The 20,241-nt window shown below is 39.5% G+C and overlaps 1 protein-coding gene and 1 pseudogene across 1 annotated transcript; one reads left to right on the forward strand and one right to left on the reverse strand.

Moving 5' to 3' along the window:
* Positions 1-926: 926 nt before the first annotated feature.
* On the forward strand, positions 927-1,667 carry LOC145464480 (uncharacterized; annotated as a pseudogene).
* Positions 1,668-2,412: 745 nt separating this feature from the next.
* LOC145464478 (pre-rRNA 2'-O-ribose RNA methyltransferase FTSJ3-like) lies at positions 2,413-20,172 on the reverse strand. Its single transcript, XM_081448389.1, has 23 exons — positions 20,091-20,172; positions 19,779-19,884; positions 18,337-18,383; positions 17,887-17,966; positions 15,827-15,926; positions 15,637-15,707; positions 14,840-14,962; positions 14,359-14,466; positions 13,463-13,582; positions 13,021-13,121; positions 12,374-12,439; positions 11,417-11,459; positions 10,251-10,309; positions 9,072-9,207; positions 8,215-8,441; positions 6,830-6,908; positions 6,631-6,724; positions 5,851-6,096; positions 5,428-5,530; positions 4,324-4,501; positions 3,776-3,870; positions 3,578-3,648; positions 2,413-2,945 (listed from the first exon to the last, which is right to left on the reverse strand). Exons 1-23 carry the CDS (start codon positions 20,155-20,157, stop codon positions 2,812-2,814), a joined length of 2,454 nt encoding a protein of 817 aa, XP_081304515.1. The 5' UTR covers positions 20,158-20,172; the 3' UTR covers positions 2,413-2,811.
* Between the last annotated feature and the right edge of the window lie 69 nt (positions 20,173-20,241).

Consider the following 20,241-nt stretch of genomic DNA (forward strand, 5'->3'; position numbering starts at 1 on the left):
CAATTCATTATCTGTCCGCAGTAGAAGTTTGAAAAAAAATCTATCGACTGGAACGTTTTCGCGCGAACGTCCTTAAAAAAGCGCGAGAGCCGAAGCGGACAACCTGGAAGTAAAGTCAGAGAGGAGAGAAGAAACTCGAACATGATGTACACCTCATGCGGTTTATCCACAAAGAACACCTGCCTCGTTGTTACGCCTGCCAGCCCCTTTCACCAGTCAAAAGCTTCAAATGTAAATTCTCATTACGAATTTCCATACTCTTTCAGAAAAGAGTTGCGAGAATTTGTTGCTAAATTAAGACAATGTCCCTGATTTGATGAATATCGTTATTCTCATGACCTGTCTCTTTGATAATGTAATGATAATGAAAGGGGAAATTCGATGTTGATCACGGATGTGTCGACGTTTTGTACACACTCGACGCACTGTAAACTTTTCATCGCGGTAGTTCGATGCAAAGTCTGTTAAATTTGTGAAATCCGCTACTTATGGCAGCCCTGAAGAGGCTCGAATATGGTGGATGTCTGAAGAGGATTGAAGAGCGAAATATCTCGAATTTAACAGTTTTTTAATATCGTTTCGAAGTTATTTGAAGTGGGTCGAGTGGGTATGAAGACTTCATATCTTGTTTTTCTCGTTACGCTATCACATTTCTAGCCTCGGCGTTTTAAATTTCTCAGTCATGTTTTTCTCGTAGTCAATAGTTCTTAAAATCTACAAAAATCTACAGGTGTTTCCAAACAATAATAATGACTAATTGGTCACCGAAATATTTGTTTTCACCCCTCATTAGTGCTTCCTTTTGAGATAATAGATATTATAACGTTCTACGCTTATTTCACTCTTTCACGGGGGATCTTCGTTCGTAAAAGACGTTTTAAAACATCTCTACGACATCGATCGGAGTTAACTGAGAAATTGTGATTATGGCCGAGAAAATGCCGAAGTTGAAATCATACATTTTGGATTTGCGGAATAAAATCGAGGCAGCAGAAGAGAAGCATCGCAAGGTCGCCAAAGTGTTGAAGATAAAGCAACAGAGATAAGAAGTACTTTGGGAAGACATAGCATTAAAACGTCGAAAACTAGCGCTTAAAAAAGAAACGCTGAGGAAAACATATGAACTTTTGGAGGACAAGCACCAGAAGTTAGAAGAAGTTGACGAAATACTCTACACAAATATGTTGATGTCTAAAGAGCTCAGAGAAATAGACTCGCGCAATTCCCCAAAATGCTCGTCGCTGGAAGTTGCGTTGAAGAAAACACGCACTAAAGCCCAGGAATTTGAAAACAAGACGAAAGATCTGAAAATACGGGCTCAGGTGTATGCCCGAGGGATTCAAATGGCAAATATCGCCGAGATGAAAGCGGAGAGGAAAAGTGCCGATCTCCAAAGCAAATTTATTACAAGGAAAAGCCTGCTGGAGCGCCTGCAAGTGAAACACGAAGAATTTCACGAACGCGAGAAGGATTACATTGACAAATTACACATGCTTGACGAAAGAACCATCGAAGCCACCACAAGAGCTGAAGCTGCCGAGAAAAGATCGCATTTGTTTGAAAGTAAAGTTTCAAAACTTCGCCAAGAGCTTAATCAACAGACGAGCGACGCGACGAAACTATTTGCGCTAAAGAATGAACTAGAGCACCTGTCGCTGGAACATTGAAGTTTTAACAATGAAAAAACTACAACAGTGCGAGATTATATAGTCACTACACTGTACGAAATCTATGCTGCATTTACAGGACTGTATTTTGTAATTTGTACGTAAAAATTAGATTTTCCTAGTCCTTGTAAGCTGCATCTTATTTTTTGGCTTTAATCACCGTTCGGATTTTTACACCTTATGTTTTGCTTTAATCAGTTTTCGATTTGTAAAGCGTGCTGTCTTTGCCGACGGTCTATGACAAGAACTTATGCAAAGACGCGGCGTTCAATAACTAGAGAAGATTTCGCATTTCGTTTCATGCCAAGAACCAAACGATTTCAAAGTGCCCTGATTAATTGATAGTAAACCTTGAAGAGAAAAACTGTGTGAACCTCACAAGATCACACATATGCTTACCAATGAAAACCAAACGCGAATGTGTCTTGAGGCCAGCGTTAAGGAAGCTCATTCATATATTTTCGGAAGGAATTTGGCGTTTTAAAGGAAGTTCAGGTTTAATCTTACAAGGGATGCTGTGTCTGAATCATGTTTAGGTGCGCACAAAAATACTGCATGTTAATAACAGGTTTATATACAGAACACAAGTGACCTCTCTAAGCATGTTGGAATAAATCACAGAAAACTCTCCTTTATATGGGCTTACAATGGTAAGCTATATCTCTCTGTAAGAGTTACACCCCAGAGGTTTGGGAGAGAGAGGGCTTACTAAAAGCAGAATCTTGTGTCAGATTTTGTGACAGAGGGAGGCAGAAGGCTGTAATTATCAGAATTTTACAATACTTCGTTTGCGGAACCTCATTTGTCTTGCAAACGCACCACCTGATATCGATTTTTCAAGGCTAGACCATAACAATCTTGTAATTAAGCCGTATTCATCGCTCTATGAAAGACAGAAATGAGTCTAGAATTGGTCCATCCACTTGCTAACAAGTCTTGCTTTCCAGAGATGTCAAATCTGACGTTTGAAAGGGTAGTTCGAACTACAATGCAATCTCCTTTGTCACACCGAGTACTGATTAATCAAGAGATCTGTTTCTTCCCTTAGGCGTTTCTTAGGAATGCTCACGACTGTGTCCTTTGAGTTGGGACAATTTTTAAAAGGTACTAAAATAACGAAATAAATAAACTTCTGTGGTAGATGTCATCTCCTTCTCTTTCCACTCTTTTTGTTTCTTTTCTCATTTGCTCGCTGGCTTCTTAAGTCTTTCTTCATTCGCTGGTCAACGATTTTATAAGGACCTTTCACACCAGCGGGTCTCTTCATACGTTTGGCAGCTGAAAAAGAAACGTTTCAAACATATTTCTCTTACATAGCGCATAAAGCTTCGAAATGCTCTCGTAAACGAGGAAAACAAGGGTGTTTTTAAACAGCTACTCACGTTTGCTGTATATAACGCAACAATGTTAAAACAACAACACGAGATTGGTGAAAAGCGCGGGAAAACCTGCAACCCGTGAAAAGCGCGGGAACGCCACGAAAGGCAAATTATTAAAAACTGGATCGCTGAATTATGAAATTCAAGAGTTTTCATTGGTTTAGCCATCATGGTATATGAGCAATTATACCAGGCTCTACAAATATGGCAAGCGTACGCGTGATCTTTTGGGTGTTGTTTTAAATTTTATTTTAGTTTTCTATATTTTGGCGGCGTTTTTAATGAAACAGTTATTCCACTCGCGCTGGTTGGATATTAGATGATAGATAGATGTTAATGAAAGCTTTCTTTCTAGCAAGACTTTCCGTTTCCCATAGTGTTCTCAGATTTTTTTTCAGTCCACGGTGCAGGCTGATGGTGTAAATGTTTCACAGAAAAAAAAAAACTGGGGAATTAAATCAAAGGAGGACTGAAATAAAAGTCTTCAAGCTGCACGGTAATCCATATTAAGACCAACAAAATGTAACGCACCTTGCCTTTTCTTTGCGACAACGTACTTGACTTCTTTAGGTTTCCCTTTAAGAGCGGCTTTCTGGTACAAACTACAAAGACAGAAAGAGAATCACCAAATTGCAACAGCAATGCCTGTAAAAAGGGCGTCAAATGCACGGTACAGTCCCGGTGTAGAACATGTACAGTTGCCCAGTGTGTATGCATTCATTTTGCTACCTTTTAATCTGATTCATTTTTTCTTTCTCGGAGACATCAACGGTATCGCAAATAGCCTCCGCCTTTTTACGAGCTCTTTCCAGTCGTTTCATTTCCTGAAAAAAAAAAAGACGAAGAAGAAAAAGGAAAAACAAAAAACAAAACAAAACCAACCGTAGCGTAAGTGAAGACTCTAAAAGCCTAGCATTCGTATTTCAATTCGTATTTTAGTATTTCAGCATTCGTATTGCAGTTAAAATCATTGCTTCGACCTAAAAGTTTAATAACAGAACAGAGGAGAGTAATCTCAAAATCAAATCAATCATGTAAGTAATAAGAAATAAGAAAATCATCGCTGAGAAACTGGAAGCAACAACTGAAACCTGTGACGGTCACGGGGAATGAACTGGAGTCTGTGACTGGCAAGGGACATCATGGCGGGAAGAAACTGGAATCTGTGACTGACAAGGGACATTATGGCGGGAAAGAACTGGAATCTGTGACTGACAAGGGACATTATGGCGGGAAACCAACTGGGACTTTTGACACAGGCGACACGGGATTTTTACCTTTCTTTTCTTTCTGGCCTTGGCCTCTGCGATCTTTTTGACCGGCCTAACGTTGATTTCTTTCATTCTTGCTTTGTAATCAGCCACAACCTCTTTGGAAACTGGTAACTGTCGCTGATAATGTTTCGATTCATCTTCCACAAACCAAGCCGGGAGACTTTCATCGTTAAACGCCCATCTGAGAGGAAAGTACCAATATTATTACATCCTGGAGAGAAATTCGCAATTATAACAAAATAATTACAATTCATAACTCGTAACTCAAATTCCAACCTCGATCCCAGTCTCTCTCTCCTTTGCCTTCCTTGTCGTTTTTTAGGAGAGAGCCTGGAATCGACGTTGTTCGATGTCCGTGAAATGGACAATCCTCAGAGAGAAAATGTTCGTAACAAGCCAGTGCAGCACTCGTTGACGTTTACAGGGAAAAGGAAGGCTTATGATGATGGAATCTCCATCGGGTTGTGTATTTTCCTGACCGACCTGGCAAAGATGAACGACAGTCAGGTCCCGGTTGTTTAAATAACGCTCTTATGCTATCCACTGGATGGTGGTTTATCCGGTGGACAACGCTATCCACCGGGGGTGGGGGGGGGTGGGAGGCTCCATATAAAAACAACGGGGGTGTTCGTCGTACCTTTTTAGGTGTTAAAAAGTCGGTTTTGGTACCTCTTAGAGTGCTTAGCTTCAAAAGGTCCACAATGGGATCTTTTGCAGTACCTTTAAGGGTATCGAGCCCAAAAGATATGACAGGAGATAATGTGTTGTCTTAGAATTGGTACCTCTAAGCTGTGGAAAAAATTTCAAGCCACTCCCACAAAACAGGATCTTGGTAATTCTGAGGTTTTTTTTTTTTTTCAAGATTTCCGACGAGCATCCCGGTCCTTTTCATATGGGAGTCCCCCCCCCCCCCCGGGTTTTCCACCGTTTGAAAAATAAAGCCTTGCAGAATACTAAGAAAACAGGAACAACTAGAAGACTAAATGATTTCCTATGAACTATAGTAACCCTTTTCAAGATATTCGGACATATTCGGGTCGTCTTCGTAACGATCGTTAAGTTTAACCGATCTTCCGAATAAATACGGAATTCGTGTTCGCGATTCACCTATGATATCCAGCATCAATTAAGTCCCGTTTATTTTTTCGTGAAAAAGCCATCTTGTGTCCCAGTGCTAGAGTTTCAGGAGTAAGCTTCCTCAAATATTCGCCTGTCAAGAAAAACAAGAATTTTCACGTCAGGTTCACCTCAACCTGTTCTTAGAATGTATTACCCTGCTGTTTTATCAGTTTACACATTTAATTCTTATTAATTTTCGGAGTATTTCTGTAATTATTTCATTATTATTATCTATGATTTATTTTCAAGTTTTACAGTTGGCGTGATAACTTAAGATAGTTTTTTTGCCGACTTAAAAATGTAGATGTAGATAGGTAAATGTGTGACAGGTTTCTAGAAAACGATTTTAATCAGTATCATTGGCCTAGCCGTGAAAAAAAAAGCAAAGACGGAAAGGTCCGTTAAACTTACTATTATCTTCCACTGGGACAACCTCGAATTCATTTTCTTTGGAACTGCCTTTTTTCTCATCAATGTTCTGTTGTTTCGTTTTGTTTGGTGTAATTTCTTCCTCACTGTCGGCGCTATCGCTTCCTTCACCGCCACTTTCCTCTTCATCGTCATTCCAACGAGCCTTTTTATCTTGTTTATTTGTTTTCTCCGCTCCTCGCTTAATTCCCTGTTGCTGATAAGTCGCATTTGCTTCTGAATTCTTTTCTGTAATAAACAAATACAACAAATCAAGAGCGAAGAGCGAATAGCGAAGAGTACAGGGTAAAGAGTAACAGATCTGACTTGACTTGACAATAAACAATAACTTGACAATGAACATGAATATCACACGCAGCAGTGCACGCAGCAAATGGGACGTTAAAATGACAATAGAAATTATTTCTAGTCTACAGTAGGGTTGCAGAAAGCAGTTGAACGTGGTCTGGATACGAACAAGGGTTAAATAGTCCTAGCAGCACACTCCACCCAAAACACTACAGAATACCATCCCCCCAACCCCCCCCCCCCCCTCCCCAACCGGGATTATAAGCCAAATTACAGGATTGGGAAAAATGTAAGGGCTAGTTTGAAGATTTGAAAATGCAGAGCCTAGCTTTGTATTTCAATATAGTGAGTGGTACCTTCGTCTTTCCTCCCATACTTACTACTCGAAAGAAGACGACTGAAAGAAACCAAAGCTATGTGCGGCATTTTTTTGCAGCACCCAAATTAAATTACCTACAGTACGGATTAATTCACCTAGAATAGTTCCTCCCTGATTTGTGTACTCTTCCACCATCTGAGATATCTCCAGGTCTTCATCAGCCTCGTCCTCTAAACCCTTAAACACATCCTACCAAAGCGACGAGAGATGTCAGTAGTTTATACAAACCAACACAATTAACTCATGTAACACACATGTAGCCTGAGAAAACAGTGATGATCTAAGACCACATACCTTTTCAAACCACATATTTGCTTTCGCCGTGAGAGGAACTTCAGGTTCTAAGTCGACCAAGAGCGGGTTTTTATCTCTCCTGTTAGAATTAAACGGCAATTCATATCAGTGTTGAAATCATTTACACTATAGTTAGTCTGTTGCAGTGTACGGACTGCTCAGGGCGCGACTCCTGTTGCTTGAGGAGAACTTAGGTAGCGTCCAGACTACGCCGGAGAAATTTCAAAACGTAGCCTTATTTCTACGGTTAGGGCTACCGTCCACACTAAAGCCTGGTTCTCATATCCCGCCGACCTACCTGTGACGTAGTCGCCGGTTGCAACTGACAGCGTTCGCCGATCTGTCCCAGTGGGTCTCCGGAGCATCTACGATGGATCGCCGACGTATTCAAATTTGCTCGAAATGTAAATCGAATTGTGCAATTTTCAACCATTTTACCTGTAGATATGGATCGAATCGTCTCACTGGAGTACGTTGCGTCCGCAGATGATGATGCTCAAGTTGAAATCAGCTCAACTTCGCAGGCATAGACCACGAGAAGTACTACTCGTAGTCTATCGCAGGCAAGCCGGCGGTCAATGCCTGGGATAGATTATGATTCGGCGATAAATCTTCACATATGCCGTAACGGATTCCCAGGCCGTGCCGGCGGCTATGTCCCAGATATGTCGGCGGCATACGAGAACCAGGCTTAATCCGTCACGAAAACAGCGCTTTTCGAAAACGATGACATCACGATGATCACGTGATTTCCCCGTCCGAGCTTTCATCAAACACAAATCCAAAATGACCGGTGATTGTTGTGGAACCTCCGTTTTCAAATTTCTCTACCGTAGTGTGGACGGGGCCTTAGAATATTTCCTAGTTAGAAGTAAATTATCTCCCTGGCCAATTATCCTCCGTTCCACAATAGTACTAGTTTGGTGATCTGCTGACGTGTTCATTGGACTATCAGTATTCTGAGGAGAAAATGGATGGCCATCACTCTTGAGGTTGTGTAGCTCTAGGACACGTTGACTTGATGGTAGTGCAGTGTGCTCGACTCTGGATTACGTTGTCAGGGTTTGAACGGTGCCCGGGGTTACTGAGCCTCATTCCCGTGGGGGGTGGGGGGTTGTATTGTGACACTGGTGAGCTGTTGGCGCAACATGACAAAATGCAGGGGGAGCTGTCATGTGACTAACACCCCCCTTTTAGACGAATAGCATTATTGTTCCCAGCTGCTTTATGCTAAGGAATCAAACCGGGATAGGCTCCGGCTTTGTGGGATGGATTCTACCCAATGTGACACTCTTCACTCGCTAAGCTCAAACGGCTGATAAACAGCAACAATAGCAAGCGGTAGGACTCAATTGAAAGAAAATAGAAGACAAAAAATCACTAACCTCTGCTGCTTTTCGCTGTTCGGCTCCATTCCTTCAACATTTTCATTAAATTCCAACGGTTCATCATCCTTTTCAGAACAATTCTCACTCACATCATCACCAACATCTTTATCATCACCAGCATCTTCATCATCTGACGCTGATTCTATTTCCTCTTCATCCTCGCTTTCTTTCTCATCTTCAAATTCCACATCATTTGTATCCACTTCATCTACTTTGTCAAGATGCTACAATGAAAAGAGTCAGGACATCCTAAATAACCATATGTTATTTGCCAGTTGGGAGGTCCGTATAGTGAAAATCTTGCAGGCCTTGGGAGCATTTTCAAGCCCGAGGCCCAAGCTTTTCACTTTACGGACCGACCGTAGCCGGTAAATAACTTACGTATTTTTTCCTCTCTCTCAAACTACTTCTATAATCAATGACCTTTTCCACACACAAACATCGAGCGCGAGTTAGCGTGACCTTTGTCAGAGATTGGAAAATCCCTATCACTCTAAAAACCAATCAGATTGCAGGATTCGTTGACTTCACGTTTCAAGCCTCACATGTGATAATTTTGCCAAGCACAAGAAAACGCATGTATCATCTAATTCATGCCCAGTCGTTCGCCGTGAATCAAGGCTACAATTTTACACGCAGTGATTATTTTTCAAACAGTTTTTCGATGTATTACAAGAAAGAATCTTTCTCTAATGTTCATTGTAAGTTAGGGAGAAATTAAAGAAAAAAAATCCCCAAAACGCATGCTACACCGAAACCTTGGTTTGTTAAATTCATCCGATTTGGAAAATTCAGTTCTAGCTGTTCCACGAATTTAAGTCAAGTGAATTTTACATGATGATCCAAAATGACACCTGTTTACTCTTGATGTTCGCAAGAGAGAAAATCTCCATGTCAGTTTCCATGTCCTTTGTGTCTCCTGGTAGGATCATTTTCAATCTCATTTTCTCCTGTAGTTTTTGCCTCTGTTGCTGTACTTTCCTCTTTTGTCTACAGACAGAAAATGTCATTCCGTTATATTGGGACAATATGCTCTGGTGTCTTTTCAAGATGATCCCAGAACTGAATGAATATTGCAGAGGATGTACAGGTTTTCAGTTAGCCTGCCTGGTTGACAGTCAAAGGGGAGGGAGAGGGGGAAACTAGAGGCGCGAAGCGCGATAGAGGGGAAAGGACAGGAACCATCCCTTCCAACCCATCGTGCTGCGCACTTCTAATTTCCCCCTCTCCCTCCCCTTGAACGCTGGCCATGCAGGCTAGTTTTCACTGGTAGTAGCTTGTGAACAGGCTCCCAGTGAGCCTAGTGAGCCGAGCATGGTAGGCCATTTGCTCTTGGCTAGCACCTTATAACCCAGTTTAGAGCCTGTTAACCAGCTAGACATATGACAACTTATGGTTATTGTACTGGACTCTGACTCAAGTGATCCAGGGTCAAGTGCTGTCAGGGACATTGTGTACTGTTCTTGGACAATGCATCTTGATTTCATGGTGCCAGTCTTGACCAAGTTGAATTAAAAAGAATATAAATAAGAACAGGTAAATTAAATGCTGGGAGTGACTCTTCAGTGGACTAGCATCCCATCCTGGGGGGAGTAGGAATTCTCTTACTTTATGGAAACGAGAGGGAGGGCCATAGGCCTGCAGGTGTGCAAGGGCCTACAGTTGTCAGCAGTACCAGGTCACTTTCCGAAGGGGGGACTCCCATATAAAAAGAATGGGGGTGCTCATTGGAAATTTTGAAAAGAGCCCCTCAGAGGTACCAAGATCCTGTTTTGTGGTTGTGGCTTGAAATGTTTTTAACCCCTAAGAGGTACCAATTCCTGTCAAATTTTTTTTTTCGGCTCAACACCACTAAAAGGTACTGCAAAAGCTCCTGCTGTGGGCCTTTTGAGGCTGAACACCTTAAGAGGAACCAAACCACGTTTTAAACCCCTAAAAGGTACAACAAACATCCTTGTCCTCCTTATATGGGATCCCCGGGGTCACTCACTTTGCCTCCTCAAGTATTATTCTCATCAATATTTTGTCTCTACCTTTTAATAAGAGCATTTTCTTCTTCTCTTAATCCTTCAATTGTCTTTTGAAGAGTTTCCTAAAATGGGACTTGTTCATATTAGACAACTGATATCAAGGCTGTGGTCTAAGACAAAATTACAAGAATCCCAAAGGTTCCTAACCATGAAGTCCTTGATGCCCAGCATTTAAGCTTATATGAAAAAAGTAAGTTTTTTCAGTCGCCCAAAGCAGAAGTTAGTTGCCTGTGGCAGCCAGACGCTTCTAGAGCACAGCTCTGGTTATACTTTAGAAATGTCTTTTTCCCAGAAAGCAGTTTGTACTTCACAGTGAATACAGAATCAAGTAATAATAATGAATCTCTAATTAACAATTAGATTATAAGCTCGAGATTTCTATGAGGTGATAGCTGATGAAGCCAAAGGTCGAATCAACTATCACCTCATAGAAATCGGTTTCCAATTATTTCTCCATGTATTATGAAACTTTGCACCTTAAAAAGATCGCTTGGATTGAATTGTCTTTTAAAATTGAAGTTGTGTACACGCACACATCATTTGTTTTTCAATAATTTCAACTTTTTTTAAAGTCAAGAAACCGTAAATGTCCTTCGTTTAGTCTTTTCAGAAAATTAATATTATTATCCATTTGCATCAAACTTTTGCTCCAAAACTTTGGAAAAACGAAAAAAAATGTCACTATTTCGTAGACGACCTCCAGCCACTGTACACTAATGGCTGATAGTGTGCAATGGCTCAGCCAATCAGATTACAGCATTTGCATTAGTATACTAGTAGAATTTCTGCTGGTGTGAGAAACAAGAACAACACCTACTGAACATGATTTGAGCATGTGCTTTGTTGTAATTGGATATCTTCAGGGGCAGGGGTAGAAGGGAAGTTCTATGTCACAAGGCATCAATAAAATGGCATAGGTAAAATAACTTTTGGCTCCTCCATCAAAACACAATAGGTAACTCAATTTATTAATCAACTGCTGAAAGTCTGGAGACAAAGCATCTTTTATATCAAGTTGGGAAAATATGGTCTAGATCTAGTGAAGGCTATTTTTTAATCAAACCAAAAATTCAAATCTGATGTCAAAGATTTGTGAATTGAATTGAATGGTCATAATTGTGAATAATCGAAATGTTAAGTTAATGTTATAGTCCTAGTAATCAGCTGACCTCTTCAGTCTCTGTTAAAGTGTTCTGTTCATCCTCTTGGTTCCTGTCAGGGAACAAAGCGTAAAGTAAAATGGTCAGCAGGGTCATGCAATCTAATTTTATAAAGTGAGTCACTAGATCATCCATAACTCACTAGTCAAATCACCATGTGGCATTAGAATCAGCTCATTTTGAGAGTAAATACTCTTGGGAATTTTGATCATCCAAGAGTCACAGAAGAAAAGCCTCCCATGAGTGTAGTATATGAATTCACATGTGATTTGTGCCATACAAATTTGCTTGGGTTCACTTGCTGCCACCTCCATCAGTGCGTACATGTAGAAGAACATAAGCATTCTGTGATAAGAAAACATTTCAGGGACAAGCATGGCTTAACACCCAGTGACTTAATTGAGAACTTTAAAGTCATAGAGAAATGCTGTGGCAACTCGAATGTTTGATCTTTGAAATGCTTTGGATTAGGTAAGAACAGCAGACCGAAACTGAACACACAAATACCATTCGCACGAAACTTTTTACCTGAATGCTTTCATGTCATCTTTGCTAATTATTTGTTTCCTCACATCCTAATTTCTATAAATATGCCTTGCCATTATTGTTAATTTTAATTCATTTGACAATGACGATAAGATGTCATCGAAACATCATGTTGCCTTATTTTTGTTCATTTTCTTACTTAAATTTTGATCAATGGAAAAAGTATTAATACTTCTTATCATAATTGTTAGACAAAGACAAATACCAGTACACCTCAGGCGTATGTGACGCAGAGGGGTGCAAAGGTTTAGCGTGTCATAGGTCTTAAGACACTTCATCATTTTGGCCAACCAAAATGGGGGGCTGTAGGTAGGGGGACAGGCCAAATCAAATTAGGTCTCCTTTATTCCACATAAGGTATTTTGGTGAGCATTATAGTTACCATTCAAGTATCATATAAGTTGTTTACAGCTTACAAACCTTGAGCTTTTAGGTTTTTCTCCATAGAACTCTTTCCTTAATGCCTTGTGCCAGCTCAAAAGACTCCTGCATTTTAAAATGATAACAACAGGTAAACTACTGTACACACATGTAGCTCTCTTTGCGGGCCTTTTTGAATCAAAAGGATTAATATGAAGGGAGTGATTGAGGACACACAGGTGAAACACATGACGTTATACACCTTGCATTATTAACAACAAAAAAGAAGATGATTAAAAGCAACTTTTTTTTGCCTTACTCTTCTCAAATTATATACATGGTATTTAGGAGAAGAGTTATGTGTGTGTTGAGAGGGTAAACACACACTAATGTAAGTACAAGACTCGTAGTTTCCAAAATTTCAGTACATGTTATTTTCCAAACTCCCATGATATTGTTGAGATCACAAAATATTGTTGAGATCACAGTGTCCCAAAATGTTTCTTCCAGCCTTCAATGGTATTAAATTTTCCCAGACTTTTCTTCAAAATATCAAGTTTTCCTGACTCAAAATAAAATTCCCTGACTTTTCCCTGACCTTGAAGAAGTCTTTTTTTCCCTGATCATTTGCTGATCCATGGCAACCCAACAAATTCAATGCAAACCACACACTTTGTATGATTCTAATGTTGTTTTGTAAACCTTACTTTATGTCTGACTTTCCCAGAACTTTAACATCTTTGCAGGCTTCTTTAATCTCCTCTGTGGTCAGGACATGTTTTCCATATTTTTCATCATCAAAAACAATCTGTATTAAGAAAAGACAAAGAAATAGTTCTAATTAAAATATTCTAAAAGACCATCTTTGGCAACCTACAGGTACAACATGATTCCAATTTAATTTTTGTAACTCTACAATGTATTTTTTGTATGAAATGTTTACATATACACAGTTACTAACATCAACCTTGCCTTGTTTATTCTATATCCTAAGTGTCACAACAGCTCCTTCCACCAGAGAGAGAGAAAACTAAGAGTAACCCTTATTATAAATATAATACTAATAACTACAATTAACTCCTGTTTGTAATCATTTCACAATGTTTTTTCTCGGCATTAGGCTAAGGCAACATTAAACATGAAACAAACCTCATTCACCACACTTAAGATATCTAGAGGATGTTCTGTTTGCAGAAAGTCAGACACTTTGGCTGATCGAAACAGAGTGTAGTTGCCTTCTTCATATCCTTCAGCACGCTTTTTCTGTTTCTGATAAACAAACAAAACACACAAGTAACACAATGCATAGTCAAGAACCTACTTAATATGTCTGGTACGTGGTCTTTGATAATTTATGGTTCCAAAAAATATTCCTACCCACCCAAAGGAGGGTTACTAGAAATTCCCAGGGGGAGCGGGTCCTAAAAGCCAAAATTTCTACAGGAAAATATGAGCCACACTGGAATTTCTAGAGTCATTTTTTTAGGGGGGGTTTAAACAAAATCCCCTCTGAGGGAGGGGTTTGTCAAATGAATTTATTAATTCAGGGACAGATCTAGAGAGAGGGTGCAGGGGTTGCAACCCCCCCCCCCCCCCCGAGATGAAGCCTTCTTCGTATTTGCTTTTAAAATTTGTTTACCTCACCAGTCAGCTACACCACTCCTTAAGTGGTGCACCCTGTCCTTAGAAAACTCCTGGATCCACCCCTGAATTTTTCAATATCAATCTTTCTGTCTAAAGCAATTGCTTTAGATCATTGCAAACTCTGATTTACATGCTGTGGCTGAGAGACATATATTGTGCACTCAAGCTTTGTTTAAAATGCTTCCATGTTAAATTCTCTTCCTCACTTGAGCAGTAAATAATAACATCAAGCTAGCACAGTGCACACTGCAAAACAAGCACAGACTGATGGCTGGAGCACTTAAAGGACAGTCAGACAGTTACATATTAAACAGAATGGCACACAGATGAACAGACGGAAGCATGGGTAGTTTAACTTCACTGTTTGACAGTTTTACATTACTGCGTCTTTCTCTTTATACCTCTACTTGAAGAATACTGATTTTCTTCTTCTCTTCAGGCTCAACTTCTTTAAAGATGTGTCTTGGGTCCAGAAGTTTGGGGTCAATCTTAGCTGGCGCTACGTAACCCTTGGGAGAGAAAACAAAACAAATGTAAGTTAGGCCTGTCATTCATGAGTGTACAGCTAGTATATACATGTACCTCTAGTGCTTATTGCTTAAAAGCTTACTTCTGGCCATCTTTCTGTTGCACAAACAACACTACACTCTCTTAGCATTGTGTGACCAAGACCAGAACTGGACTTATCCTACTAAATAACAACAATGAGGAGTAAGTTACGGGTACTCTTCTTAGAGGGGAGGCTAAGCCTTCTCCTCTCGCATCCCACGGGAATTTTGCTCATTAAGACTGCTTGCGTTTATGTTAATGAAGAAGAAATGCTGCCCAGAAGATTTTAAGTCTATGTACGCTCTTTAACTGCATGTTGCTTCAATCACACACCTGACATACAACAAAAATCTCAGCTGACTCTGATCTTGAGGCCTGGGGCTTTGTAGAATGAACCTTCTTAAAAAGTTGTTGGAAGACCCATAACAATGGCTGATAATCTTTTGATCTGAACACCTAGAAAAAAAAAGAATCAGAATTCTAACTAATATTACGGTAATTTTATAAAGGGCATAAGATTAAGTCTGCATATGAGCCAAGTGACCCATCAGGCCAGAGTTTATCTCAGTTTGTGTTATCTCTGTAGCATGAAATGACTAGGAATATTTCTACCCCTTGGATGGGATGCTAATCCATCACAAGGTTACCCCCAGCATTAAATTTGTTGGTACCCATTTGCATTGTACCCCTGGGTGGAGAGAGGTGCCGTGAGAGTTAAGTGCCTTGCTCAAAAACACAACACATTGTCCCTGGCCAGGGCTTGAAACCAGACCACTCAATCCAGAGTCGAGCACACTAACCACGAGGCCACCGTGCTGAATCCAAATTCACAATAAGCCAATCACAAGTCTTGTCAAGCTACTGCCCTGATCTCCTGTCACTGACCTGATATGGCCACATTTTTCACAAAATTTAGGGGTGTTAAATACCTTAACTGAAACCCGGACTCGACCCATTAAAGAATTACAAAAAAAAAAAATAGAAAAGATTAGTACAAGCAAACAAGTTGCATGGGATTAATGTGGTGGCATTCAGGGCAGACAATTTTGTACGTTCAGAAATTGTCTACATCAAAGACCTTATACCAAAAACGTCCCTACCACTTAACAACTGTACATCTGTACATATACCTTGGTTATAAACCATCCGCCTTCTTGTAAAAAATCACAAGCTAACTTCAGAGCGCTAAGGGTAAGTTGAGCTAATAAAGGAAACAAAAAAGCACTTTGTGTAAGCAACAACTATTTATTAAGCTGCCATAATGTATTAAATCATCAAATCTTGCAATGTTACACTTGACTTGGATGAAAGCATGATTACCTTGGGTAAAAGCATCTTGTATCCAAGCTGAGCCAACATTTGGAGCTCCGTCATTCAAAACACAGTCCGCTTTCCATGTATGGAGCTCTTTGCTTATCAGCTGAACAATGAATTAACCAGGAAGTAAAAAAGAAATCAGCACATATTACAAAGTCTATTATTTGTATAACACTGCACAGAGTTGTTTTCAATTGAGTGTTGCAATACCAAAACCAACGTAGTTGTAAACTATAGCTGTTAAGGACGCTAGACAAAGGTCAATTTTGATTAGTTAATAATTGTCTCTTTATCTTAGTTACGAACGTAGTTACAATGTTTACTTCTTTTTTACTGGTTTTGTAATCGGACCTTTAGGCGTCACCACGCGCATATAAAAGCTGAGTTAGAGTCCTTTTGAAGTAGTTTTTCTTTCCATCTCACGTGGTCTTGTCAACCTTGAACTCTTGATGTTTTTTGATTTCCTAACCTTTGGTTCAAGCGGGACCGATATGTGAGTACCTTTGTCATTTTGATTAGGTTACGTTTTTTTTATAGCTATGGGCGAAGGAATACAAAGGAACATTGTACAATGTTAATTGATTTATAATCGTCTAAATTAAAAAGTGTTCTGAACCTTACTAGAGTGAACGCCCACCTTTTAGGCTCGAAAGCATTGAGCTGTTAATTAGTACCTATTGTTGTGTACTTCTGTGATCGAATCTTGTTTAGTATCTTAACGTAGTATTTATGCTGGCTATTTTTTGATGTATTGTTATTCAATTTCATTATGTTATCGATTCCAAATCGTTAGTTTGTCTCGTGTAAGTTTTGACTATTTGTTACGCAACTTTTCCGCTAAATTGATAGAAATTTGTTACATATTGTTATTTCAGTTTACGATCGTTTATGTTGATGCAATAAATCGCCGATAACCGTCAACTTTGGTTTTCCGTGGTTTACTTGTCTACCCTTGAAGACGACCTGTAAAGTAGTCCCACCCACTAGTTTGTCGTGACATGCCTAGAGCTCATTTTGTATTGTCTCGTTTTGGAATTTGCCAGTCGCTGCAGACGTCACAATAGCCAATTCACAGACAATACGGTGAACAAATCAAAACTTGAAGTAATTACACATAGCTGACGCAGAGTGCGGGAAGACATATGCAAACAAGTTATGATTGGTTTTGGTTTTACTTCTGATTAGATGAAAAAGTGTCATGAGTTTTTTAGCCAATCATGTAGCATAATTGATGCAAAACCAAATACTTTATGACACTCAAATGAAAACTGCTCTATCCACTACCGGTAGTCTGATATACAAGTTAATTAACAAATATGGAACAGCATAGTGGACTTTCTTAGACTGAGAGAAAAGTTGTCCTTGTTCTTGACAGCACAGATTGAGCGCAGCAACATCTACACAGAAAGATCAAGCAGTGATATTGTGCAGGAATACCAGGAAATGACTATACCTACCAAATGAAGGGCCAGGGGTTCACTAGACAATGTATAAGACTAAAAGGGGGGTAAACCAATAAACCTTCCATGGGAGGGGCACATGTATATAGGTATGGTCAGCACACAGTACTGAGTACATCGTCTAATGGATTGCCTGTAAAATTGAGTATTATGCTTTTTGGTAGGAAGTTGAAGCAAATCGTGACAACCATGGCAACGAAAATGTCACCAAACAAAAGGCTTTAATGAGCAGAACAATGGCTGTGCATGTGCGGTACAGATCTTTGTACATGTACATTTCTTTGCCATTCTCTGTAAAACAACGTGAAATGATCAAGTTTTGCATAGCCTGAGGAACGCAAAAGACAACAGCTAATTTTTTGTATTTTCATTATTTTAAAATTGAATGCTCTCATTGCATATTTAGCCTGAACACATTTTTAGAGCAATTGGTGTACTGAACAGATCTTGAACCTTGCAAATTTCACTGGTAAAATATAAATTCATTTTTGATGAGGCGTGGTCTTCGGAATCACCGTCCTCTTTGCTTAAGGTCCCTAGTGGCCTAATGTCACCCATGAAACCAAGGTATTATATGCTCACAATTTCCTTTAAAACGTTTACCTGTCTGCACCTGTCTGTGGTTATATCCTCCTGCATTGTTATAACGTTATGAATGGGCTTAATGGAAACCAAGTCAACACCTGGAATAAAACAGTCACAATCAGAACAAGAAGTGAAACATCTAAGGGATATTTGAAAAAATATTTGACACAATAATTTAGATTATTCGCTCTCGATTTCTATCGCGTGATAGAAATCGAGAGCGAATAATCTAATTGTTTTAGTATAAATCTATTAGTTGGTCAAACCTTTATCTAAATCCTCTTCACAGACACTTCAAAAACACCAAGAAGCGGCCATCATTTTGTTATCAAAGGCACACTGCTACACTACTCACTATCTATCACAGAATAGATAGTGAATAGCATAGCCAATCAGAGAATGGTATTTATGATAGAACACTAGAGTAGATTTATACTAATAAAGAATATCATACCACCAGTTACTCACCAACAATTATACTTGAGATTGGCATAAACTTTGATGCGACTTGAAGCCTTAATTGATTGACAGCACAAACAACAAGAATATAGTTAGGTAAACAACAAAATCAAGAAGTATTCTCTACATGTACATTCAGGGTGCAAAAGAAGTCACATCTAATAGTCCTGGGCGAATCAGGCTTATGGATCTCATCCTTCACTTGTTCATGAGGAGGAAAATATTTTTAGGTCGAATCTGAGAAAATTCTAGAAGTACTGATTAAGTTATTATAAACTTTTATAATATAGATAGGACCCTGCGCACACTCTGATTAGTCAAAAACCCATGTTTTATCACAGTATAAAACATAGAAAAAGCGTGTTTTATTGTTTTTCACCACATTACCTCTATATCACAAAGCAAATGAAGAAGCCTAAGCCGTGTATTACACTGTGATAAAACACTCTGGACATTTAAGAACACTTGAGAAATGTAGAAAACACTCGTCTGCAGCTTGTGTTTTCTACATTTCCCTCATGTTCTCAAATCCCCGTCGTCTTTTATCACAGCGTAATACACAGCTTAGGCTTCTTTATTTATTTATTAATTTTTTGGGGGGGGGAAGGGGGGAGGAGGGGGTGGGAGAAGGGGGTGGAAGAAGGGGGTAGTTAAAATAACTGTTGGGCTAGCTAGAACATCCTGGTCACAGCTACCTGAAGAGCAACCTGGAAGACTGACATTGTATTTCATGACATTATTTAAGGTACATGTTGATGCTGGTGCAGCAATCCATAGAGATCAATAAGGAAGACTCATAGCAACTTCCTCCAGAGCTAATTTTTGAAAACTGCTGTTATATTGGCTCATAGTTAATGACACTATGACAGTTAACCAAGATGCCACTGACAGATGATCGTAATCCAATGGACAAGCTGTCGGCCAATTGCCAACCAGCACACCAAGTGCCAATTGATAGTGGTAGCCGACACTTGACCAAGTGACTATTGACAAATTGGCCAAGTGCTGGTAGACATGTTGATCAAGTATCTGCCGATATGTCAATGAACAACTGGGCCAAAAGTGTTGACCGACCTGACAGGTGCCTTAAGAACACATGACCAAACTTGATTAGGTCATCAGTCATCAACTGATTTAGAATCTCAATTTCCTACCAAAAGGTACTTGGTCATTAAGCCCCTAAGTCGATTACCGGTAGCTGCTAACTGTTTAGCCCCCAACCAGAAGTCGAAAATACTATCTAATTCTTATTCTTTAAGCGTACATGGGGGATAATCCTCGTCTGGTCGGGGGCTAGCCAGCTAGGGGGTAATCGACTTACCTATAGCATTAAGGGCTAAACAACTTACATTCTACCGAACTACAGTAACCCATGAATGAAACAATAGACACAATTATCAGTTATGAAATATTTAGCAACAAATCACTTCTTTCTGGTTTAAAATTATTACCAGCCTCCGGGAGCCGCGCAGAGGTCTATTAGGCATCGTGACGACTGCAAGAAGCCAAATTTTCTGTTCAACTGGATCAGTTTGAAAGCTGAACGAGAGCGGTAACCTAATAACAACGTTCAACGAAAGTATTAGCATCAATGGTTTAATAACACTGTAACAGAAAACAGAGAAAAAGGAACTAGGCTGCAAAATTACAAAATCTGTATTCGAGGTGATCGCGACCAAGAAGATCAGAAATTAAAAGAACGATTTCAACGTGTTTCTTCAAAACTATCGTAAACCTACAATTCATAAACGTCAAATACATACCTGTCTCTTTTGCAAGATGGTAAAATTTATCCTTTCTTTGCTTTCCAACTTTGGTTTTCTTTCCCATGATTTCTAACAAACATATATTACAGTTTTCCACGTGTGAGAGATGTACTTCTTCATGTAAGCCCGCACAAAACATCCCCAGATC

Source organism: Orbicella franksi, chromosome 12 (assembly GCF_964199315.1).
Source record: "Orbicella franksi chromosome 12, jaOrbFran1.1, whole genome shotgun sequence".
NCBI classification, from domain to species: Eukaryota; Metazoa; Cnidaria; class Anthozoa; order Scleractinia; family Merulinidae; genus Orbicella; species Orbicella franksi.